The 26162-nt window shown below is 43.0% G+C and overlaps 1 protein-coding gene across 4 annotated transcripts in view; it reads right to left on the reverse strand.

Annotated features, from left to right (window-relative positions):
• Positions 1-26162, reverse strand: part of Prune2 (prune homolog 2 with BCH domain) — a 262900-nt gene that overhangs the window by 25334 nt on the left and 211404 nt on the right. For 3 of the 4 annotated variants that reach the window (XM_059259952.1, XM_059259943.1, XM_059259925.1), the window contains exons 10-12: positions 19403-19482; positions 11299-11499; positions 2421-2594 (exon numbers count right to left, since the gene is read on the reverse strand). In XM_059259952.1, the coding sequence (XP_059115935.1) occupies positions 2421-2594; positions 11299-11499; positions 19403-19482 (455 nt within the window). The remainder of the gene's footprint in view (positions 1-2420; positions 2595-11298; positions 11500-19402; positions 19483-26162) is intronic. The other variant, XM_059259935.1, reaches the window with a different exon arrangement.

Genomic DNA, 26162 nt, shown 5'->3' on the forward strand with positions numbered 1-26162 from the left:
TTTAGCGTGATTGCTCTCGGTTATTCAGTGAGCTTATTCTCAGCTCTAAGTTTAAAAAAAAAGATCAGTTCTGGCTTCCACCTGACCCCATGACACTGGCTACATAAAACCACCCATCATGCTTTTTTTTCTTTCTTTCTTTTTTAGAATATTGCTCATGGGACCATAGGATGTGAACACTGGCATCATCGCAATTTGCCTCTTTCAGGTGATAGAGTAACCAAGGCCAGAGAAGGTTAGGGGATGTACCAAGGCCACAGACCCTGAACACAGCTTCTGCTCCTTGCACAGGGTGTCCATGCCAAGGTCACCAAATCTGAAGAGTGGATTAGAAACACAGCTGTGCACACTGGGCAGCATCTGACTGTGGACCAATTTCTTCAAGCTTTTGATCGCTTCCACCTTACAGTTTCCTGCACTGAACACGGCCCTGCCAGAAGTTTCTTTGGGGCAGATAGGAAACATCTTCAGAGCAATATGGAACACAGGAGCAAGACTCACGTTCCGTGTGCTGTCTGTTTTGACATGCTCACCAGAAATCAGGCTGACAAACTTGGTTGGCAGCTAAGACGCTTGGTCATCAGAGTTCAAGAGAGTGATGTAAGTTTCCAACACGGAAGACTAAGCTTTGTCAAATTCAGAAGTAACATCTGAGCAGTTTTTACCGAGAGCACAAAAGCTGTCCAGCACGCAGGAGGAGGAGGTGGCTTCTTGACAGTGGCCTGAGGGTACAGCCAGAGGCATAGTCATGCAGCTGAAGGAGACTGAGGCAGAGCCAGGGAAAGGAGAGGTGGCCTTCTCTTCAAAACAGACTGACAGTCACTCAGACAAAAACCAAATGCACACAACATACTGTGTGGACATGAGCAAGTGCCAAGGGGAAGTGGGGGCAAGGATGGAGCTCAGCAAACCAGGTTCCCCCCGAGGTCACAGACGGACTTCAATAACCACGGCCGGCAGAGAGAGTCCTGCCCACCAGTGTACTCTCTCGGTGACCACTTGGCCTGATTCCAGTGACTTGGTCACCAGGTCACACAACCCACTTGATTTGACTGAGTTTGAAAAAACCAAGAGGTGAATCTACTAAGGTATCAAGAGGTAGTTTGGCCTTATAGTGACAGCAGAACCGTGGCCTGCCTTTTCATGACATGGGGCTGTAAGGCAAAGAGCTAAGGGCAAACACATGCAGACATCATTACTATGTGACTTTGATTTACCCTAGCAGACTTTTGTATATTTCCCATGCATTTTAGAGAAAGCACAGGCCACTTTTATAGTCAACCTTCGTGAGGTTTGTTTGTTTGTTTGTTTACTACCCCAAAACAAACAAACCAAAAATACCAGAGGGGAACCTCGAAGCAAGAAGGACTCCTAAGAACACTGGAGGAGGGCTCCGGTTCTGCTTCTCACCCCAGCAAGAGGCTGACTTTACACAAGCTTTGCTCAGCTTCATTCCAAAGGGCTAAGGAAGAGATTCCTCCCACAGGGTCCTACCCCTGCCCACAGCAGCCATCACAGGGCCACGCTGCCATTCCAGATTACACAGTAAGGCAGGAAATACAAAAGTCATGGTCAAGGGACCTCAAGGGCATTCTGTTTCTGTCAATCAGTTTCCTTGGGTGGCCCTGGTGCTCATGGGAGGTAGTGGTGCATAGAAAGGAAGGTGAGAGATCTAGAAGGGGAGGGATAGTGGACCAGGATATTTGTGTGCACATCAGAAAGCAAATGCTATTGATTTAACGCAGTATGAAGAAGGGCTGAGGAGACAGCTCAGTGGTAGAGCCTTTGCATGGCATATGCAAGCCCCTGGCTTCAACCCCCAGCATTGACAAACCAACTCTTAGTGAACTGCCACATCTTATTTTCCAGTTCTCGTTAAGGCAGAGAGGGCACTGATAGCAACAGCTGCCTTGTGAGCTTGTACCTTTTCTTGGATGGCTAGATAGAGAGACGCCTCAAGACTGCAGGAATGGGATGCATGCAGCAGACAAGTCAAACAGCCAATGATGCTTTCTGAAGTCAACAACGTTCAATGCAATGCCTGTGTTCATCTGACTTTTTTCTGGGTCTCCAATTTAATCAAAGCCACATATGTGCCTGGAGTCCCCAGGTAAACACGCTTTTCCCTCTCCAGGGTCCCTTGCTAAAACAGAGGTTATGATGGTGGTTAACTTTTGTCTGTCCCAAATTTAATGTGGTTCATAAGAGAATAAACTTTTGGTAGGGAAAATAACTACTGGGCTGAGTCTAAAATGATGTGCTGGAGCCTCTGAAGTGGGGATTGGAAACTCCTCCAGGGCTGAGGTCTTACTAATGACCTTATTCTATGTGCCAATAATTCAGTTGAACCCCACATTTGTTTCCCAATGAAAAACATGGCCTGCTCTCCCATTCCCCAGACTTGTAGAGATCTTGAGTACCTCCGTGAGAAATGACTCTCCTGTAGGGCTCGATGACCTTCATGTCAATCCGCTGTTCCTGTTCCCCGATCACCACTGTCCTCCACAGACGGTTGTCTTCTCGCTCCTCTTCAGCTGTATACTCTGGAATAGACTCCGACTCTTGGCCAGAGCTTCTGTTGGCCGTGGGATCTTCTGGAAGTGAAGCAAAGAGCAGGGCTGAAGCGGCAAGACTTTCATGGGGAAAGCGGGTTAAAAGCCACCTGCTGGAGCTGCACACTATGAACAGCTTCCTTAGGGGCGGACAGCAGCCTGACCAAACAGCACCTACCTTATAGACTGGCGGAAGAACCAAATCCTTCCCTAAGGTCATGCTGAAGTAGGAACAGTCGCAGTTAGAGTTCTGGTACCTCCTCATCTTTGGTCATGAGGTTAAACACTATAGGTCTTTTTGGTGGGGTGATATCAGGCCCAAATACCTTTAGGTTCCTGAGGCCATTGCCCCTGGTTGCTGGGAGTGTTTGAGTGCCTTTACATGATGGCACTATCTCTTAGACCTCTGCTGTAAGACTCTTCGGACAGGGGTGAAGCCCCTTGTCCTGTTGTGAAGCTAGGGCATATGATGTACAGAAGGCTGATAATGCTTCCCACGCATTGTTCCAGAATATGCTACAGTAAAGACTATACAGTGAACGGGAAACAAACAACTTCATAGACTGGAAATTTTCTGACAACTTTTAAACTTTTGTGTTCACAATACAATGACAACAACCAAAAGCCCCACTGAGTATTCTTTGGTCAAAGTTTATTCTTATACACTCAAAATAATAATCACGTTGTTCATTAAAAGAATAAGCTGCAAGTGTTAACCATTTTTACTAGAAGTACTGATAGAGTTCAGCAAAGGGCATTCTTCATAGCTTTAAGTACTCTGAAGGGAAAGGTTATGTATTACTTTCCCTGTAACTCTGAGATGTGGCTGTTCTGATTTTTTACAGTGTGGGGAAAGACCATTTAAATGACATTGCTCGTTGCCTCTGTCCCTCCTGTGGCACCGTGATAGGAACAGCAGTGCTGTGCCTCCTACCCACCGGTACTAGCATGGCAATGGGTGTTAAAATGGACATTATACCAACGAAGAACTTGGTGACAAATTAGCAACAAATACAGTGGACACCTGCACCTCTGCAAACTCTCCGAAGCTACTGAGGTGTGACTCCCAGTCTGAAGAGGCTGTGAATTCCTTGGGCTAGGGAACTTTGTCTGAATCACCTTCACAGACACTTCACACAGTTAGCACCGAAACCTACTCAGAATACACAAACTCTGGGAAGGTGAGTGGGTAAAGGCAGGAGAGCTTGAGCAAGCTCTTGCAACTGGAGATGGTCTGTCTATAAGGACCCACAACACAGCATTGCATCCTGGATGATTCAGCTGTCACTAAACATTCATAAGTACCTAATTATTGGGACTCAGCATTGGAAACTGAAGCTCAGCTGGGAAGCCAGCCTAGCCTTCTTTGACAATACCAACAGCTACAGCGCCCACAGAGCCCGGGCTCATTCTGGTTCCACTGTGGTCCCAGCGGCACTCGGCAGCTTGTTAAGGATGGAAGGCAGCATCCATGGCTTCTAATCAAGCACCATGTCACCTGGTGCAGACCTATTTATTTGTCTGGCATTCCTTCCCACTTCTTCCTTTCTACTTGAGTTGGGAAACCAAGCTAGTAGCTCTCTAGCCCTGTCAGGTTCCATATTTCTCATCTTGTCCCTGATACCTAAGAACTCTATATTCAGATGTTCATGAACATATGTGCCCTTGACATCAGTCAACTCACCACCTGTCAGACCCTTCATGAACTTACCATGCATCTAAACCAGTGAACTCACCACTCACCAACTTTCTACAGCATGTTTGGTACTGTAGTTTGGTAGTTTGGTACTCTATCTAGCGTACTCTAGTTTGTCCCTGGTGATCTCTGTGGGCTGATACTGGGGTGTGTTGTGTATATATATATGATATATATATATATATATATATATATATATATATATATATATATCTCATATATATATACATATATACACACATATATATGATACATATAGACTCAAACCTGCATCTGTTCACAAATTAGCTAAAATTGGGTCATATGCCTAATGTAAAATGTTCAAACTAAAAAACAGCATAAGAGAAAATCTAATTGACCTTGGCATAGAGATGGTATTTATGTATATATATATTTGTTTGTTTGTTTTATTAGGGTTTGCCATGTTACCTGGGCTGGCCTAGAACTCATGAGCACAAGCATGGCTCCTACCTCAGCCTCCTGAGTATCTGGGCCTGAAGGAATGTGTCACCGGGCCTGGTTCTGCAACTGATGACTTTAAGATATAACACTAAATTCATGGGAAAAGTAATTGGCAAATTAGATTGTGTTAAAGTTGGAAATATGCTCCGAGAAAGACAGCACCAAGAGAATAAGAGGGTAGCTACGGACTAGGAGAATATATTTATAGAGTACAAATCTGGTAAATGATTATTATTCAAAATGCACAAAAATGCTTAAGACTTAACAGTAAGAAAATGAACTATTTGATAAGCAAATAAGTGGTACAATGATGTTGGGGCTGTACCTCAGTAGCAGAGTGTTTTCCTTCTATGTACAAGATCCTGTGTTCAGTTCCTAGCAACACAAAACACACACACACACACACGCACACATGCACGCACACATAAGAACTGAGCATATATCACCTCATCAGTGGAGATACAGTTACCAAGGAAGCCTAAGAAAAGATGTATGACATCATTTATCATTAGAGTATTTTAAGATAATACAATAGTGAACTATTACTATGGATACTATTAGAAAGGCCGAAGTCCAACACATGACAAGCACCAAACTCCTGAGAATGTGGTGCATCAGGGACTCTCATGTGTTGACAGTGGGGATAGAAATGTTCAATAACTTTGGAAGACAGTTTGGAAGTTTCTTATAAATAAGCTCCTCTCACTGCAAAGTCCAACTCCTTTGTAATTAGCCAACAGGAAGGAGATTTCCAGATAAAAATCTTCACATGTATGTTTATAGTTGCTTTGTTCATACTTGCCAAAACTTTGAAGCAACCAAGATGTCTGCCAATAGGCGACTGGAAAAGCAGAGTGTCACATCCATACACTGGAATATCATTAAGTGCCGAAAAGAAATGAATCCTCAAGATGTGAAAGAATCACAAATGCCTAAGCAGAAGGCTACTCTAAAAGGCTACTTACTGGTGTGATTCTAACCATCTGACACTCTGTAAAGGGCAGAGCTAGAGAGAAAATAAAAGGATCAGTAGCAGCCAGGGGTTAGAGGGTTTTGTGCAGCAATTTTCTGCAACAGGAAACCCTGTGGTTCCATCTATTTCCCTTCTCATTGACATAAATTGGGAGAAAATAGAATCATTTAAGAAACAAGGGGAGGGCTGGGGATGTGGTTCAGAAGCAGAATGATTGCCCAGCTTAGGGATGGCAGGGGAAGAACAGGGGAGGGGGGAGAGAAAGGGAGAAGAAGAAAAAGAGATAGATGGAGGACAGGAGAGAATAGAAGGAAGGAAGGAGGGAGGGAGGGAGGACGGGAGGGAGGGAGGGAGGAAGGAGAAAAATCTTCAGAGCGCTTTAAGGACTTGTCAAGTGTTTGTGTCTAGAAGTCAGTAACACGAGCCAGTAAAGCGGCTCTCTTCAGCCCGTTGAGTTAGCTGTACCTTCTTGATCTTAATAATTCTGTTACAACTCTAAAGTCCCATCTTTCTTTCCCAGCTACTTCAGGTGTGTTCAGAGCTTATTTAACTCTCCCCAGGACCTCCAAACCAGTCCTCAGCATTCGTCTCTCCTCTTCACTAACACGTTTCTCCTTACTGATACTCCCTTTCCCTAACAGCTGCTGAAGACAGTTAGACCATCGTCCATAAAGAGAAGTCAACCTGGACTTTTCCTCTGGGCTTTCTGAGACAATTTAACACACGCACACTTGAATGCTCGGGGCTACACTGCCCACAGTGGGGTCAGCGTGGCCTTGCTATAGGAGCACACACTTGTGAAAGCTGGCTGGCGTTCTGCATCATGATGCCGCATGGGTGACGGGAAAGCTCTCAGAAGGCAAGATGCCTGACATTTTTTGGTTTTAGCAAAGACATCCAGCACACAGCTTAAGAGGTTAAAGTCCCCTTGGTGATAAACAACAGACAGGAAGTTAACCTGGGTGTAAAATCTCAGTGTAGGGGCTAGTCAAATGGTTGAGCAGCTAAGAGTACATACTGCTCTTACAGAGATACATGTCCAGTGTTCAAGCCTTTATCACTAGGCTTACAAACACCTGTAACTCCAGCTCCAGGGGACCTGTCTACCTCTTTTGTATTGCACTGGCACCTCGAGACACATGTGTACATGTCCACACGTACATACACAGAGGGACAGATGATTTAAAAAATGGTAAAAATAAATCTTCAAAAAAAAAAAAAAACCTCAATGTACAAGAATACAAAGAAAAAAATCTTTTCAGACATACAAGCTTAACATGTCATTGCCTGCACGTGATGTGGAAACAAGCACTTGATTTCATAAAGTTGGTTGCCTCTTGGTGTTGGAAATAAGGAAGATATCAATAGGGACGCTAAAAGGTGTGTGACTCTGACTGATTGAGAGGATGCTGGCATGCCTGTCAGCCAGAATTCTGTCATCAGGAGTGTTAGAAAAGCTGCTTAGGTGGGGTCACTAAACATCACTTGAGGACCTTGAGTCTAAAAGCACAGAGAAATTGCCTTTGATGTTCTTTTTTGTTTGTTTGTTTTTGTTTTTGTTTTTCGAGACAGAGTTTCTCTGTGTAGTTTTGGTGCCTGTCCTGGATCTCGCTCTGTAGATCGGGCTGGCCTCGAACTCACAGAGATCCACTGGGCTCTGCCTCCAGAGTGCTGGGATTAAAGGCGTGTGCCACCTCAGCTCAATGTTTTTATCATCAGAAACACACAGGTCAAATTCTTTACCATTTTTCCACGTCCATGATAAAGATCCTGTATCATGTCTGAGCTCTGAATTGTGAGAAAAATTAAGTCATGGTTGGTTTGGAAAAATAGAATGAGGTCATCAATGTCCTCTGACCTTTGAGTCTTTTGTTTCTAGGGTTAGTATCACTAAGCTCTGAAAGCAAAATCCAGATTACTCTTCATATGAACGACTAACCCCCAAGCCCTCCACTATCTGTGCAGTTCTGATTCCGTTGGCACAGAACTCAAGCCTTAATTATATTCTCCAACTGTTTGGACATAGCTATAAATGAAAACTGATTGAAAGGGAACACGTTGCGCCTTTGGATGGAGAGATTAAATTGTTTTTTCATAAGCAAACTGGCAATGTTAGGCAAATTCCCTGGAAAAGTGTTTGGTCATCAGCTACTAAATAAAAGGGGGAATTGGTGTGAAAATCCTTGACGCTGTAAAGGATGGGTTCTCAAACCAACAATGTGACCTAGAGAAGCATACATGCTGTAGTCATTTGAATGTAAGTGGCCTCTATTAGCTCATAGGGAGTGGCAATATCAGGAGGTGTGGCTTTGTTGCGGTAGGTATAGCATTGTTGGAGGAAGTGTGTCACTGTAGGGGTGGACTTTGAGGTCTCATATATGCTCAAGCCACGCCCAGTGACCCAGATCACTTCCTGTTGCCTTTGGGTCAAGATGGTCAACTCCTCCAGCACCATGTCTGCCTACATGCCACTATGTCATACCATGATGATCACGCACTAAACCTCTGAAACTGTAAGCCACCCCAGTGAAAGTTTTTCCTCTCTAAGAGTTGCCATGGTCGTGGTGTCTCCTCGCAGCGATAGAAATGCTAACTAGGACACATGTGAACGTGAGCTTTTGCACTGGGTTTCCTGTGCGCAGGCTCCATTTAAGAAAAGGTCCCTCCCTTTCTACTCATCAGTCTATCAGACAGGGAAGCAGCACGAGCAGGAAGTCAACACAAGGCTTGGCATGAATGCCAGTGCGGCCGCTTGCAGCTGTCTAACATCAGGTGCTGGTGTGACCTCTGTGTTCTCCACAGTGGGGGAAAGAGTCTGTTTGACAGAGTAGACACGAGGCTCACAATAATTAGCCTTGAAATACCTGGGATACATCCTACATGTTACAGCAGATACTATGAAACTGTCCATCCAGTAAAATAAGTTATGACCAATTCTGAAACACTGTACTGGAAAGTATCGACAGTCGGGATGGTAGTTCACTTGCAGTCTCATCAAGTGATCTGATCTTAACAAAAACAAAATAAACCCAAACCCAAACCAGGAGGAATTAATAAACAAACGATCCCCTTTAGGATGTATATGCTGGCTTCAATATGCTTACCTGAAAAACTTCCAAGACACCAATCTTTTAAGCACTTATTTCATACACTAGGTCTAGCATGTATTTATATTCCAGTCTCTCTATGCAGTGGTTATCCATGTCTGCTGTACACAATATAGCTATTCACACAAACTCTGTGTTTTTCCATAGGTAATGCTTTGGCTTGCTTATTTATTTGTTTATAATAGTGCTTGGATACACACTTTTCATTTGAAATCAAAGTGAATTTTAGAGCTCACAATACATTAGAATCCAGCTCTCTAAGACCTAGAATAACCGGGGTCATTAAACTACCTCTTTCCACACGACTATATCAACTAAATAAAAAGAACCATGTCAGCAAGTGGCAGCTTTAATTACCAGCTTGCTCAGCCACCACCTCTTTGCTTGACAGATTTACTATTTATAACTAAAAGGCTCAGATGTGGTGTGACAAAGCTCTCCACAGAGAGAGCAGAGCAAAAGGCAGGGGGAGGGAAGGACCAGTCATAACTGTCTTCGTGTGGTTTCAAGTCAGTACATTAGCAGGAAAAGAGCTGGGACAGCAGGGGGCACCTGGAATAGATGGAGGGGATGGGAGCAGGTGGGATGGAGGGAGCAGCTGGGGGCGACTCCAAGGTGGCAGGAAAAAAAAAACAATTCAAGATGTTCTTTTACTTTATGCTTGTGTATTTTTAATAGTCAGATCAAATACCAATATTATTACACTCAGCTCCCAACTTCAGCAGATTCAACCAACTGCAGGTAGAAAATATTTTGGGGAAAATTGCATCTGTATTGAATGTGCAAGAAGCTTTTCATTTTCATTATTCCTTAAAATACACATTTACATTATATTAGATACCATGATTAATCTAGAAATGGTTTAAAGTTTATGGAGGATATATGTGGATTACATGCAAATGCATATACATATAAGGGACTTGAACACCCTTAGATATTGGTGTCTGTTTGAGGTCTTAGAATCTATCCACGGCCGGGCGGTGGTGGCACACGCCTTTAATCCCAGCACTCGGGAGGCAGAGCCAGGCGAATCTCTGTGAGTTCGAGGCCAGCCTGGGCTACCAAGTGAGTCCCAGGAAAGGCGCAAAGCTACACAGAGAAACCCTGTCTCGAAAAACCAAAAAAAAAAAAAAAAAGAATCTATCCACTACAGACTATATGTGTGAAGAACCCTACAGAAACCCATGAGCAGGACAAAAATGCAGCTTAACTCTATGTAAGCACAATAAGCTTAGAGTAGTCCTGTACCTGCATCTATTATTATTATTATTATTATTATTACTATTATTATTTTATAACTTAAGGGAACAAAATCTTCAACTCTGTAAATCTACAATGCTTATGGATGTTGTCCCCATTGCTCAATGACATTGGGCTGAATTAATCAGCTAATTTGATGAATTTCCCAACCATATTCTCCTATGAATGAGATTTCTGTGTCTAAAGCCTGAGCATCCTTTTAATTGCAGTGTTTCTTTTTAAGACTATCTGTAGACCAGGCTGGCCTTGAACTCACAGAGATCTGCCTGGCTCTGCCTCTCGAGTGCTGGGATTAAAGGCATGTGCCACTGCCGCCCAGTGAGAATTTTTTCAATAAGGGGCAACAGTTACAGCTGAAGTCTTTCACTTCGACTTTCAATGACACTTTCAGAGAAACTACCTGGCTTTAAGTGAACTGAAAAGGCATCACTGCTTTATGAAGCAAAGGCTCTCTATATTTGTTTGTACTTCTGAACAAGGCAAATGTCACCAAGCAAGAGAAAGGATTTACAGGAGACTAGCACCCCATCATGGTTGTTGGTCCTGAGTCTGGCAACTCTTCATTGCCTTGTCTTTACCTCCATCCACCCACCCTATCCCTTCTTCCTTCTTTCTGTATTGAAGATACAGCATCAGACACCACAAAGTCTCTGCCATGAAGAAGCATGCGTTCTAGTGGGGAAAATCCAGTCAGCATCTCAGTCAGATAAGCAAGCAAATCATTAATCAATGGGGTTTCAACAAGGGAAATGCAAATAAAGGAACCCAGCATAGAGTGTGAGGAGCTGGGGGTACACAGGTGGGGGACGTCTGTGACAGCACATGTCTTGGAAGGCCTATTGAGGTGGCACCTGTGGAGAGATGTAACTGGTCGACTAGGGTCTGAGGGAGCGAGCATTTTAGAGAGCAGGAGCTTATACAAAGGAATTGGTTTCTGATTTCTCCTCTTCAGATTTTGCATTCCAGATTCAAGTCCCTTTCTTTGTCCACACCCAGCCTCAGTTTCCCTGTAACAGTGCAGGGTGTAGGGTAGGGATTTCACAAACGTGTGATAGTTGCCAATGAGTGACCTCTGGAAACTGTACGTACTCAAAACTGCCAAGCATGGACACCCCTGAGCGAGGTTTAACAGAAGCTTCTAGAGTCACAAAAATTAGCCACTTGCACAAAAATGAAAGATTTGTTTGTAATGTTACTTAGACAATCATTTATTTACCTAACTTTGGCCTCATTATCTCCAAAACTTACCATGGCCAGTGTACTCAAAAGAATCTGCTTCGTCAGGAGTATCGAGGTCATCCACATTGATGTCAATCTCATCTGGACTGTCCAGATTATCATCAGAGAGAATTGATCCCTCGCTTTGGTCCAGAGAAAGGTTGATATTTGGGGCCGTGAGCTTGATTCTCTGAGGGTGACTGCCATTGAGATCCAGGGTGTTAGGAGGTTCTAAAGAAAATAATAGCAACATTAGGTCACACACATGGTTCTCATGAGTGGAACTTGGGCTCAAGAAAAACATCCTAATCAGGGATTTGGACCTTGCCCCCAATTTGTCCATTACATCCTTCCTTCCCTGTTTTGTTTTATAAGACAAGTTCTCACTACATAGCCCAGGCTGGCCCTTAACTTACAACTTCATCTCCAGTGCTGGGATATAGGTGTGAGCCATTTGAATGCTTTTATTTTTTTCAGTTTATGTGTGTGTGTGTGTGTGTGTGTGTGTGTGTGTGTGTGTGTGTGTACATTACATGTGTCCAGGTGCCAGAAGATGGCATCAGACCTCCCTAGAGCTAGAGTTACAGGTGGTGGTAAGCCACCCAGCATAGATCCTGGGTCTTGAACTCTGGTTCTCTGGATAAGCAGCAAGCACTTTAACTGCTGAGCCATCTCTCCACCCTCCTCTTCCTGGACCCTCTTCTGGGGAGCATCCCTCAGTATTGGCTTCCATTCAGCACATCATCCACATGAAAACAGGACTTGAGAGACGCTGTTACATGGGTAGAAACTTGTTTGTTTGCTGGTTTTGTTTCTCTGTTTACATTTCAGAAGGCAATATGCTGTAATACTAAGTTGAATTTCATGGAGTTTATTGGGCACAAAACCAGTTAAGCATAAAAATTTTCTTATGGTTCTTTTAGACGTTATTCTATGGAATGGAGGTTAAGAACATTATCTGCTAAGTTCATAGAAAATGCCAAAACACCTATTCTCAGGTTCTGACAGTTCTGTATATTATCTTCAGTGGCCTTTCTTGTTTTTCATTTTTTAAAATAAAGCCTTAAGTACACTAGTTAGATTCTTTGAACTTCCCAAGCCAATACCACCCTACACTACTGTCTACAACATTCATGATGATATATGTTAAGACTGACAGAGGCAGCTCCTACCCTCTCTTAGCAGCATGTCTCTCTGCTCATGCGCCATTTATTGGCTAAAAACAGAGTCAAACAAGTCCCTTTTGTACAAGTTTATCTGAACAAAACAGAGAGAGATATATTGTGATCTAAGAAGAACTATTTGGTCTTTATCTCTGGTCCTGATCATTCTGGCTTCTAAATTCCTTGGAATTTCCCTAGCATATTTGCAAGCCCTATTTGGATTATACTGATTTTACGACCTGAATTTGAAACATCTCTGCTAGGCTCTTTTGGGCTGGGCTCTGTGGTAGACTGACTGCCTAGTGTACACGGGGTCCTGGATCCCATCCTCCTCACCACACAATAAGAGACTGAACAATCCCAGAACTCTTGAGCCATGTGTGCTGACACTGTAGTTAGCACATTAAAGGACTAGGAGAATCGCAGATCCTTCTTTCCTCCTTGTCTTCAGAAAAAAAAAAAATCACGAAAACCAAAACATCTAAAGAGCACATCAAAACGGAGTTGTGAGGGTATTGTGTGGTGTTCACACTATCAGGCTATTCAAGAAAATGAACTGGGTGCAGGAATGTGAACTTTTAAATTGAACCAAGTCTGAAAATGCCCCTAACATCCTTGAATGACTGTAGCCTCAACTGCTGCAAAGTGGCAGCGGAATGTTTCACTTGTGCTTAGATCTAGCCACCTGTCACACGTGCGCTAACGGTGGGTAAGCTAATGTGATGGCGACCTTCCTATGTCAGCCATCTTCCTTTTTAACGAACTTCAGAATGTCCATTGTCTGCAGCTTCCTCCCTCCAGTCCCCCAGTACCATTTGAGTTTCTCTGAGACACTCTGAACTCTTGTTTTCCAAACATGTCATTCCCAAGATCTCAAATAAAGTTACTTAGCTTTTATAGTTCCTAATTTTGGCTTGATTGGCATCACGTGGTGTCAGAGATGGGGTTTGAAGTGGTTCACACTCCCCCCAATGCTGCCAAGGTCATAATGTGCACACGGGTCTTTTATTTTCTATCAGCTCCCTGGTAACTTTAGATCATGTAAATCCTTTCAGCTTCCAAACCTCTTATCTCTGATTAATGTTCCAAAACTTTGAGTTGTTGCCCACAGCTTAGGAAGAAAATTTCTTGGCAAGGTATCTAGGACAGACACCCTTCATGTGGTTGGGATTTGGGTTCTACAAAGGGAAAAATTTTAAAAATATTTGTTTATTTTATACTATGTGTATGAACGCTTGTTGTCTGTATGTATGTGGGCACTATGTTTGTGCAGTACCCTCAGAGGCCAGAAGAGGGCCTTGGATCTCTCAGAACAGAAGTGACAGATGGTTGTGAGTTGTTGTGTGGGTGTTGGCAAACGAAACCGGGTCCTCTGGGAGAGCAGCCAGCCCTCATAACCACTGAGCCATCTCTACAGCCCCAGAAAGGTAACTTTCACCTTAAGTTACTATTGTGGTATTGTGAATGAGAAATGTCGCCCCAGTGGCTCACATATTTGGGCACTTGGGGTGGGACTGTTTGGGGAGATTACAAAAACTTTAGAAGGGGCAGTCTCGCTGGAAGAAGTCCATCACTGGAGGGGAGATCTGGGGGCTTGCAGCCTTGCCCTGCTTCTTACTCTTTGTCTGCTTCCTGTGTGTGGTTGGTTGAGATGTGATCTCTCCTTGTTCCTAACGCCATGCCTTCTCCACCATTGTGCCATGGAGCCCGCTGGAACGGTATGCCGAGGTAAACTTTCTTGAGTTTGGTCACAGTATTTTATCATAGCAGCAGCAACAACAACAACAACAAAAACTAATACAGAAGTTGGCACCAGGAGAGGGGCTTGCCCTAAGGGGAGCCTTTCCATTGTTCCAGTGCTGAGCAGGAAGCCGCTCCTGAACAGCGCTGATCTCTTTAGCAGATACAGACCCTTCATACACATCTTGAGGGCGGTATTAAGCTTCCTAGTGTCCTTTCTTTCTGACCCACTTGTTTTTTTTTTTTCACTGTAGATCTGCATAAGAATAATCAATAAATAACAATGCCTCAGACTCAAGGTTATGTTTTGTAAAACACTTCTTCCACCAAAGAAATTAGCTATTACTTTTTCACTTATCCTCATGCAAAAGCCAGATTCTTTTCAAAAACAGTGCACAAATGGCCTCTAGTCCAGTTGCTAATAAAGTCCTTGCTTCCCCCCTTGAAACCTCATGAGCTCGGCCTCCATTCTCCCCATTAGTTTCAGCACTACTGTCTCCCAGGCTCCTACTAAAAACGGCCCTTTACACTCTGCTTCAGCATTCAATGGCTTTTTCCAACTTCCAAAGTCTTCCAGAACCTCACACCCAAAAGACTAGCATCATTAAGGTGAAATCTTCTAGAAAGTATCACCTCCAGATCAGCACACAGAATCTGTGGTCCAGAGGGAACCAGAGCTGCATCTTGAGCTAGAAGCCTAATTTGGAAATATATAAGAGTCTCCCACATGGTACTGGTTCTGAAGGAAGAAAGGGTCATGGATAGTAGCTGAGGCTTGGTTCTGTGTGGCAGGGTCAGAGTTCCCGAAAAGGGAACAGAAGCCTTTGGTGAAGGTGCAGCCTCAGTTGCTGTAGAGAACCAGGATATTGCAGATGCCAGGACTGTGGGCTGTCCACCAATGACAGAGGCAGGTATGGAGAGGAGCAGGAGACTATAAGACAAGCCATGTGGATTATAGATGGCAGTTATAGTTATAGAGCTAGGGAAGTGAGACTGCCCAAGCCCTTAGGAGCCAAGAAGATCATAAGTGAGTTCCAGATGGTGGACACTGACCTTTTCATAATGTTGGATTTTGTTTTTATTTTGATCTGATTGTCACTACACCCTGGTCCTTCCCTCTTGGAATTAGAATGGATATAATTTGTTTTTTTGTTTTTAACTTTACAGGAGCCCACAGTTAAAATACTTTGGCTTTTAAAAAGACACTGAATTTTTTTTTAAAGTGTTGAAAATGTCAATGACTGCGGGACTTTTAAAGTTGTACTGTATTTTATATTTTGGTATTAATGTGGATCTTGGGTTCAACAAGAAAGCAAATGGGTGTGGCTTAAAGTGTGTTTGGGCATCAAGATGACAAGGAATTGGGTCTCTTAGTTAGCTTCACCTATCAACTCTGAGGGAGTCTTAATTGTGAGATTATCCTGATCAAACTGGTCTATGGGCGTGTCTGGGAGGCATTTTTTTGATTGCTAACTGATGTAGGAGGGCGCAGCTCACTGTGGGCTGTACCATTCCTAGGCAGGGAATCTTGGGCTATGTATAAGAAAGCTCTTTGAGCAGACACCTAGACAGCAATCCAGTGGGCAGTGTTCCTCCATGTCTCTCCTCCAGTTCGTGCTAGACCTCCTGCCCTAATGTCCCTTAATGATGTGTGTGACCTGAAAGGGCAAGCCAAATAAACTTTTTCCTCCCCGAGTGGCTTTTGTACATGGTGTTTATCACAGCAACAGAAAGCAAATCAGGACGGTTGCCTATGGGCAACCGCTACCCAAAGAAGGCTACTGAGCAACCACTGTTCCAGAAATACAGTTTCTCTTATGGCTAAGCCATGGGCCCTCATCTTGAAGATTCCTTATTTGATAGATTAAAATTCCTCTTGATGATTTGAAACTAGAATGTACCCTTTGAACCTCTTTGGCTATTTCAGAATGAGTTCTCCACGTACTCAATAAATATAAAATTATAAAACCAAGCAACTTATGCAGGAAGCAACTCTCTTGAGTGCCCTCCATCCCCACTGCTGACTCTTCTCTGAGCATCCTTTCTAGGACATAAAATTTGAGCTCCCTCAAAGACCTGAGCCCTCAAAGACTTGAAATTTGAGTGTCCTCAAAGGCTGAGCAAACTGTGGAAGCAAGACAATAAGCAACATTCCCCCATGGCTTCTTCTTCAGTCCCTGCCTCCAGGTTCCAGCTTGAGTTCCTGTCACAGACTTCCTTTGATGATGGACTGTGACCTAAGAGTTGTAAGGCTGAATAAATCCTTGCCTCCTGAAATTGTTTGGTCATGTTTTTGTTGTTATTTTGAGATGGGGGTCTCTTTATGTAGCCTTGGAAGTCCTAGAACTCACTATGTAGACCAGGCTGGCCTCGAACTCACAGAGATCTCTCTGCTTCTGCCTCCCAAGCACTAGGATTAAAGGAGTGAGCCACAATTCTTAGCTGGTCGTGATGTTTTATCACAAAAATAGAAACCCTAATTAAGACACCTACTTAGAAAAACCTATCCAAAATTGATGCTTAAAGTGACCCTGAACCTAGCCCAGGAGAACTGTTAAAGGGATGTTTGGATCCAGTTCCAACTGGCTAAAATCTAGTTTTATTGTTACTGATATTTTTAATAGAGTTTTAATACTATATATAACTCATTGCTTAGTTACTACTTTTCCAGGGTAAGAATCCCATGTTGGCCACAATAATCCTAACTGAGAAACACCAATGAGAAGTTTCAAGTTATTGCTTCTGCCCTGATCTCTGACTGCAACTTTGTTACTCAGTGTGGCCTTGTGATCTACCTGTAGTCACACCTTCTCTCCTCTGTGGGACATGCCAGCCTGGGAATGAGCTATTCCAGCTACAAGGGACTAAATGAGTATAAAATTGACAAACTGTGTGTGTTTTAATGATGGATATCTCAGCATTGAAGTAACTTTTCTGCACCAATTATCTTCCTTTCCTTGTAACTTTTAAAATTTCTCTCTAGATCCCCCCCTTAATCTCTCCACACTATTTGGGCACCCACTCAGAGCCATCTGAACCTTGGGGGAACTCCAGAACTGCAATTCCCAAGGCCACACTTCCAGTTTCAGAGTCTGAACTGATCAGCACCCATCCTGTGTATCTTATCATTGAACCAGACGTCCTCTGCCTAATTTATAACATTGTTTGTATTAACAAAATAGGAAAAAGCAACATGTCTCCATGAGTTCTGTAAGCTGTCCTAGTGAATTATTAAGCCCAAAGAGGGGGTGGGTGTGGTGGTATTTTACTTGTACTGAAATGTGATTTTAATTGTATGTTAATAAATAAAGTCGCCTGTGGGTCAGAGCTATTAGAGCCATAGCAAGAGCGTGGCGGTGGTGGCGCATGCCTTTAATCCCAGCACTTGGTAGACAGAGCTAGGTAGATCTCTGTGTGTTCAAGGATACAGCCAACATTGGAGACACACGCCTTTAATCTCAATACCATAGAGGACCTGGAGGGCTGTACATACAGGCAGTGACGAAGCAGTCATGTGTTTGGGTTTACAACCAATAAGAAGGCAGAACAGACAGTCTATATAAAGACGAACAGACAGGAAGTAGGCCCCTTTCGGAGAGCTCTCTTGGCTGAAGCAGGAAGGGTAAGGCTCTTAGCTCTGCCCTCTTGGCTTTCTTCTCTGAATCAGCTCTGTGTTTCTTATTTAATAAGACGGTTGGTTACATCTACAGGTGGGGGCTGTGAAACCCCAATTGATAGCCAGTTGGTCAGAGTATAGGTCTAGCCTGAGACTGTAATTGGTGGCTAAGTGGGAGCTGTCTTGTGGGACTGAGCCCTTAACCTATGGGAAATGGGACTGTCTAGGCAGATGTGTAAGCACTAAAACAAACCATAGGATATGCAGAGGGAGTTAGTGAAAAACCCTGGCATATTGATCACAGGCATATTCATTCTATGTGCAAGTATAGTAGGAGAAATGTTTCCTAGCCTCATTCAAAACCAGAGTGATGGGCTTCCTAGCACAAAGTATTTAGAAGGCATCTGGTATGCCCCTCAACTCTGTCCTTGGCCTAAGAAATGTTGCTGTTCCTTCATTATGTTATTACAGTATTACCTTTTGCTTTTCTACATAGACCGTCGCCCACACAATGCACCATGGGATGTCTTAATACATCACTTGAAAAATATTTCCCTTGAAACATTTAAAAAACAGCAGGATCTGTGTAACAGGAATTCTCAGAGCAGTTCTGTCCAAAAGAATTTTTGTGCTCATTGCTATACATATGGCTATTGAGCATTTTAAATGACAATGGTGTTATTGAAGAATGAAATTTAAAATTTTTACTTTTTAATTAATTTAAATAGTCATATGTAATTAGCTGCTACGGTGACTTTTGAAGAATGGTGGAGACATACAGTGGTTACTGGTGGCTACAGAACATTTTAAAATAAGTGTCTTGGTATATGGCTTCCTCACAGAGCTCTTACCTAGTACACAAAGTCCTGGATTTGAAATTTGGCACCAACCCCTTCTAAAAAGGTCACATGACTCAAAATTGGAAGACTATTTTAAATAGCAAAAAAAAGAAAACTGTGTTCTTCCTTCTTATCTCATATAGGTTTAGCTAATGATGCCATGGTCAGGATTTGGTATGGTTTTGGTTTTGGTGCATTACAAAGTGAGAGCCATGTAGGTTATAAATGAACGTTCATAATTCCTTTTTGTTTATAATTCCTTTTTGCCTTGAGTTTAAACCCTTATAAAGTAAGGTAATTTTTTTTGTTATTTTTTGTTTTTTTTATGATGCTGGGTTTCAAGCTGGGTCCTGTGCATGCTAGCTAAACAGTCTACCACTTAGCTACCCCTTCAGCTCTGGTTTGGCGTTTTACTGTCAGGACAGAGCATTCTTGATATCCTGTTTCCCATATTAATCATTCATACAATTATGTTCAGTTGTCGAAAACAATCTAGAATTTGGTATTGTAGTATACACTAGCCAATTATAGGAACTGAAAAAGCTGGCAGGTAAGGGCAGTCCCAGCAGGTGATGAGCCTTGATGGGGCTCTTCACCGTGAGCATGAACATTTAAGTCCACCCTCAGCCTGACACCTTTCTCTCACACACTTTTTTCTCTCTCTACTTTTGTCACTGAAGTCACAAGCTGAATGCATGGGAAGTGGCCCTCTCACTGAATAATAACGGCTGCAGGTAGAATACCACGAGGAGGAAATGAACAGCTGTTTCTCTCACCAGGCCTCATGTCTGCAGCGCTGGGGCTCAGCGCTCCCTCCTGGAAGGGGACATCCATTCCCACATCCTCCAACGGGAATCTGAAAAGAAGCAAAAGAGTGAACGTTAAAAACAAAACAAAACAACAACAACAACAACAACAACAAAAAATACCACACAGGGCTTTACTTTAAAATCAGTAAACAGAGAATGGACGATAGACATTTCGGCTGACTTGACGTAAGCCAAATATGTGTGCAGAGCCCATTGGTAAGTGGCCCCAAATGCCTGTGAATGAGAACCACAAACACCAATTTCATTGACACCACGAACGGCAGTTTGACTGTGTACAACAGTTACTTCTCCCGGCTCCCACAAACAAATACAAATCCAGTAAGACTTCAGAAGGAGAAAATGCAAAACACTAGCTCATGGCAAGCTACATTGAGCATATATATTTTCAACATGAGAGGCAACACATGTGCTTTACAGCAGACAGATCTGAGTATCTACCCCACCCCCTCTATAAATTGGGCCTAATACCTCAGTTGCACAGGCCAAGGACAGGATACTCCACTGGTCTCACTTTTGGAGCTTATAATTAGAGCTCTGCGACCTACCTTACTCAGTTGTTGGAAGACAAGCAGTGAGAGAAAAGCACCCAATTCCCCGAGCTGACACGGACTGCTGACACTCTTTCCCATCCACCTGTGAATATTTTAAGATTCCCTGTGGCCATGTGCTGGTGAAGATACTTCTCATTAACCACCTCTTGTCACGGCTCAGAGCTGAGCCCAGTCCCATGTACATCACCCTCCTCAGGAAGACAAAGGCAGAGGAAACTGGGAAACTAGAGAAAAACTTGACACATTTGCCTGTTCTTCTAGGAAGCTGATGACTGTAGACGGAATTTCTCTCGTTTTTATTCTCTGGCCCTTGTCCAGTAAATGCTCCCATATCATTTCTTCTTGTTGGCTTCCATGGAGTTTGAATCCTTTAGGGTAAATCTTCAGATGTAGGCAAGAGTCTAAGTTTAAATAAGCTAACTTGGTATTCAAGTTCTAAATTTCTTTCCTTCCTCTATCCCTCCGTTAATGACCCTTCTCTCCATGCCAGCCTGGGTCTACCAAACATTGGGAGTTTGAGCAACTTCTGTAGGAATCAGGTTAAGTCCACTGTTATCGACAAAGCACTGAGGTGACGGAATACATCCTCTGCCTCTGGTGATAACTATACTGGCTTTATTTATTCGACAAATATGTATTGATGGTCTACTGTGTGCTGAGAATATAGTGGAACAAAACACTTAACCTCTTTCCCATGGAGATGGGAAGATGGAGCTGAAACAGTGCACAGTACTCCACACAGCTTTGTCGATACTTCCCTGGAGAAAAGTGCCCATGTCTTTCCCACTATCTCCACAGACCCTTCTAGAACACAGCAGCAGAAATTGTTAAACACTCCCAAACGCCCAGATGCTGAAGGCTTGGTTCCCAGCCTGTGGCACTCCTGGAAGGTATCGATCTTTAGGGGACAGGCTTACTAGAAGGCAGGTATGTCATTAGGAATGCGCTCTTGCAGGGACGCCTGGGACACAGTCTCCAGTCCCTCTGCTTCCTGGCTGCCATGACCATTCTCCGTAACTCACTGCTGCCATGATAGGCTGCCTCACCACAGGCTCCAAAGCAGCATGGACAAGCAATCCTAGACAGAAACTTCTGATACTATCAGTCAAATACAATTTCTTCCTCTTTTTAAGTTGGCCATTCAACTGTTTTGTCAGCAACAGGAAGCTGACTAACATGGGGAGTGTCTCTGCACAACATCTGTGACTTTGACCCTCTGTGTTCTTGAAAACTGATCCTGCACCAGAGCTGAGAGACAGTGAGCAGAGCTGGAGGTGTAGTTTAGTAGTACAGCACCTGTCTGGTATGTGCAAGACCCTGCATTCAACCTCTAGTTACACACACACACACACACACACACACACACACACACACACACACACGTGCACAGGTCAGAGGAGGGTGCTTAGTGCCTTCTATGTTATTATCTTCCTTGTTCCTCTGAGACAGGGTTTCTCATTGAGCCTGAAGGAGCTTTCAGCAAGTCAGGCAGCCAGAAAGCCTCACAATCCTCCTGTCTACCCCTAAAAGTGTATAAGTAACAGGTGTTGGGGGGGGGGATAGCCCACCTTTTTGTATGGGTGCTGGAATACAAACTCCAGTCCTCCTGCTTAACCACCAAGCTTTCTCTCTGGCCCCACAGTTCTGGATTTGAAAGTCCTGGGATTCAGAGGGGTAGATTCCTGACTTATCAAGATTGCACAGTTTGTGGTATATAAAATACACACACACACACACACACACACACACACACACACACTGAACTTGTTGTTTCAAGTTGTCTGTGTGGTTCTCCTTAACATTAAGTCTCTTTATCTGTCATTTAGAAAAATGCTGCTATGAGCAGTTAGCCTCAACACTTAGATCAAGCTGGGTGTGGTGGCATATGACCGTTATCTCAGCACTTGGGAGGTGGGGACAAGAGGACCAATGCCAGTTTCAGCTACATAGGGAGTCTGGGTGGGTACATGAAATCTGGCCCCAAGAAGAAAAGAAAAAAGCAAAAACAACAAAATACTTGAAAACCAAGCAAACTAAACGAATCACTTACTGTGTGCTGCAAAAGCATGTTATGTCACCATTTGTTTCTGCTTCCTCACTAATAAGAGGAGAATGTGGCAATTCTTCAACATGAACAATGACAGGAACCACCACACTATCATCACTGTACGAACTCTGCTCTCCAGGCGAAGGGCTTTCTCCACTTGAAACATCATGACAACAGCAATCAAATCTATCCTGTTCACTACTGTATCTCCAAGACCCAGGTGAGTACATACCCAGGAAATGCATATTGGACAGAAGCACCCCGAACCCACACATAACTTCTCTAGCTTTCTGTCCAAGAGTCCATCTTGAATGAATAAAGAAGCTTCAGATTCCTAATGACCATCACACTGAGCTCAGGGCAGATGTCAGAATACCCACTGACAACGCATAAAAAGAAGTTCAGGCTTCAGCCTCAAGGTAGGTATGGGGGTTTGAAATGTGACCGAGTATCAACCTAAATTTGGGGGCCTTTATGAATTCTGTGAATCATAGCAATTCGGTGAAGTAACTGCAGACGTCCTAGCTATGAGGTCAGGGTTCGGAGTCATGGTTCCCTTAACCACTGAAGAGCTGATTGGCTGAGAAAACTGGCTGCCAGTTTTAAGGGTTTTAAACAGAGATAATAAATATCCAACATCACAGACTATGGAGAATAAACTCAATACACATGAAACCCTCTGCAAATGAAAAAGCATCATCTGAGTTTAAGGTATCCTTACATTTAAGAAATAACATCAAAAGCAGTGGTTTAACTGAAGTATAGGTCGTACGTGTTTGGACAAAACACAGTTAAGATTCCTACGAATTGTGTAAGAGCCCAGGTAAGAGGTAATTTTACAGCTACACAAATCTGCGGATTCTATCATGCCTCCCAGCTCACCGGTGTTACAGAACAGAGCCTGAGCCCTCAGCAACTGTCCTCAGCCCAAAGTGGAGACCTGTGAAGAACATGCTGGAAAGCCATGCAGACAGTCATCAGGGAAGGGAAAAGCTGAAGGCCATGCTCAGGGGGTGTTGGAGGCAAGAACTCTAACAAGCCCATGGGTAGTCAGAGGCTGTGAAGGAAATCTGAGCCATAAGAGCCTAGAAGCGAGTCTAGGAGAGACCCAGGCATGGCTTAGGAGCATAAACATCTGTAGAAAAGAAGTGGCCTGAGGAAGAGTAGGTGGCAGAAGTGTGACCAGTGAACTGGCTGCATGTCTCCACCTAGAGGACGCCTCACGACTGTTCTGTGGGTTCTCTACTGGATAGAGTGTCACCACTTGTCCCTGACTCCTAGACTCCTAATCTTTGGAATGACTTTGGGTATTCGGTGACTTGCTGTAGCTAATGAAAAGACTTAGGAACAGGAGTATGTGGTGTAGTCCTTCCTGACTGTGGTCCTGAGGTTTCTGCCTAGCTAGATTTCGGGTACTAATGATGAGCTTAAGCCCAGCCAGTACATGAATAAGAAATGGTTTTCTGTTCTGTTCTGCTGTGAGACGGTGTCCTCACCTGCCCATTCTGACTACACAGCAAACTTTATTCCTTCAAAGGGAATATCTGGCTCACACTGTGGTCAAAACGTTATTTGCTAATTTGGATATCCCATTTCCACATTCCAACACAGTCTTGTGTTTACAATATACATAGTGCCTGGGGTGTGAAAGCATAAGAGTATATTTTTAAAGTGAAGACACAAATTTGGAAAGGTATCAAAGGCTTTCAAGTATTCCATAAATTGAAGTATCAAAATATCATCTTCATGGTTTTTATTGTCATCATCTATTCCTTCATATTTACTCAATCACTCAATTTACTTAATATTTTTCTTTAAATTGGTATTTGATTCAAGTAAAAATTATTTTGAAATGAATGTTTCTATCAGTAGTATACTTAGACACTTAAATTGCCTAAATAAATTAATCATGTGAATTAAGTAAAATAATGCTTTTGACTTCAATTTAGAGACCCTTCGGTCTCTCCCTCTGTGGCCTTGTGTCTTTGCTAAGAAGAGAGGACAGAAAATCTTAGCTATGTCTAGCAGAGTGTAATGGCTTGCATAAGAGATTTCTCAACCCCTTCCATAGCTCCAGTTTCTGTGGCTTCTGTTACCATACAAAATTCTAGTCTGAAAATATTAAATGGAAAATTCCAGAAATAAACAACTCATAATTTTAAAAAAGTTATATCATTTTATTAGTTATTGTTTATTTTATTAGCTTTTTTAACCTTTTACAATAATTAATTGATAAATTAATATTATCATTGGTACAGATGCACAGAAAAAACATAGTGTACTGTCCATAGAATGTTTTGGAGATGAGGTGAGTCTACCCTACCATAAACATAAATGAATGAAATTGAATACCTAGACAAAAACGAATACATTTCCAGGCTTAAACTCTGCCAAGAGAAATCCCCAGGTATCGTAATAAAGTTACTAAAGAGTCAATGAGTGGGTAAGATTTCTAGACTAGACACAGGCCAGTCTAGGCCTCCCAGTTCTGGTTGAAAGTTATAGACCTAACCTGCTACAGAAGGCTCTGGAAGAACTCCCTCTAGTAAAAACAGATGAGGCAGTCTCCATTCTCTGGCCCTGGAAAGCATAGTTGGCTAGGTGTCTTTTGTAGAAGATGAACAGCAGCCTCTAAGAACTGAAGCATATCCTCATTTCTATGCTCTAAATGATAGGTGAAACCCAAACCAAGAAACACGCACGCATGCGCACACACACACGCGCGCGCGCACGCACACACACACACACACACACACACACACACACAAATGCGTAACAAAATTAACTACACTAATGGGGCATTATGTATGAGTCATTGCCAAGAGACTTAATAAATGGGGAAGAGAGTAGCAAGTACTTTGAAAGAATGTGAAAGAGACTGTGACGATTAAAGAATAATTTTTCAACCATTGTGTTGAACCATTGAGATAGAGCTGAGCACATAACGTCACTTACACCCTGAGTAGCCATGCTGCTTAATAAGAAGTGTCTAGCTGAGTAATGTGGCATACACCTTTAATCCCAGTGCTCGGGAGGCAGAGGCAGGTGGATCTCTATGAGTTAGAGTCAGTCTGGTCTACACATAGACTTTCAGACCAGCCAATACTACATAGCCAAGACCTTGTCCCAAATAGGGGAAAAAAAAGCAAAGTGTCTAAGAGCCAGGCATGGTGAGCATTGTATTAATATCAACTGAGCACAATGATAAGCAGAAAAACATTGTCAAGGTAAAAAGGCTATTATTTAGTATTAATAAAGATAATTTCTCAGAGGATGCTATAATCTAGAATTAATTAACACTTTAACAGTAGAGCCTTATATAAAACACAACTGCAATATAAACTGAAATGTATGGTAGATTTCATAAAGAAAACTTGAATATATATCCTAGGAATATATTAATTTAAAAAGAAATACATGCAAACTCAGGAAATCTGGAGATAATTCAATAGCTTTCCTAAAGGGAAGGTCTGCACTAATAAGAACATACATGTTTTCAAACTCAGCACATAAAACGCTAATCCAAACACATCCAAGGTCAGTATTGTATGGGCTGTTCTTTAACTTTGGCCATCCATGTAAAAACCAACCATAGGACTACAGTTTAGAGACTGAAAAACACTTGTAAGCGATCACACAGTAAAGCCCACTTGTCACAACTTGCGAAAACAGTTTCAAGGAGTTCACAAGGAAAGTGACCTTGAATTCAGACATCAGTGAGTAAGATGAGCGGAATTAGCTGAGAGTGAAGAAGTTTCCACAAGAGGTAGACCCCGCCGCTGTGTGCTTTGATGCTCTTGACACTACGCTGTGCTCTCGCTAATGATCTGAATGTTGGCAAGTGGAGGCAGCGATATATACGGAACTCTCCGGTTTAAGAACGGATCCTGCGTAGGTCGATAGATAGTGTACTCCTGGTGTTTATGCTTCTAAGTAAAGAGGGGGCGATTACAGTAGCGTGGCACTCCTTGTATCACACAGTGGAAGGCAGCGCTGAAATGCCTGTCATAACTAAAGGTACCTTTTTCCACTTAGCATAGGGACAAAATTAAATTCTTTCTACATTTCGCAGTTCCGTGTGTGTGTGTGTGTGTGTGTGTGTGTGTGT

This window comes from Peromyscus eremicus, chromosome 1 (assembly GCF_949786415.1).
Source record: "Peromyscus eremicus chromosome 1, PerEre_H2_v1, whole genome shotgun sequence".
In the NCBI taxonomy this organism is placed as follows: domain Eukaryota; kingdom Metazoa; phylum Chordata; class Mammalia; order Rodentia; family Cricetidae; genus Peromyscus; species Peromyscus eremicus.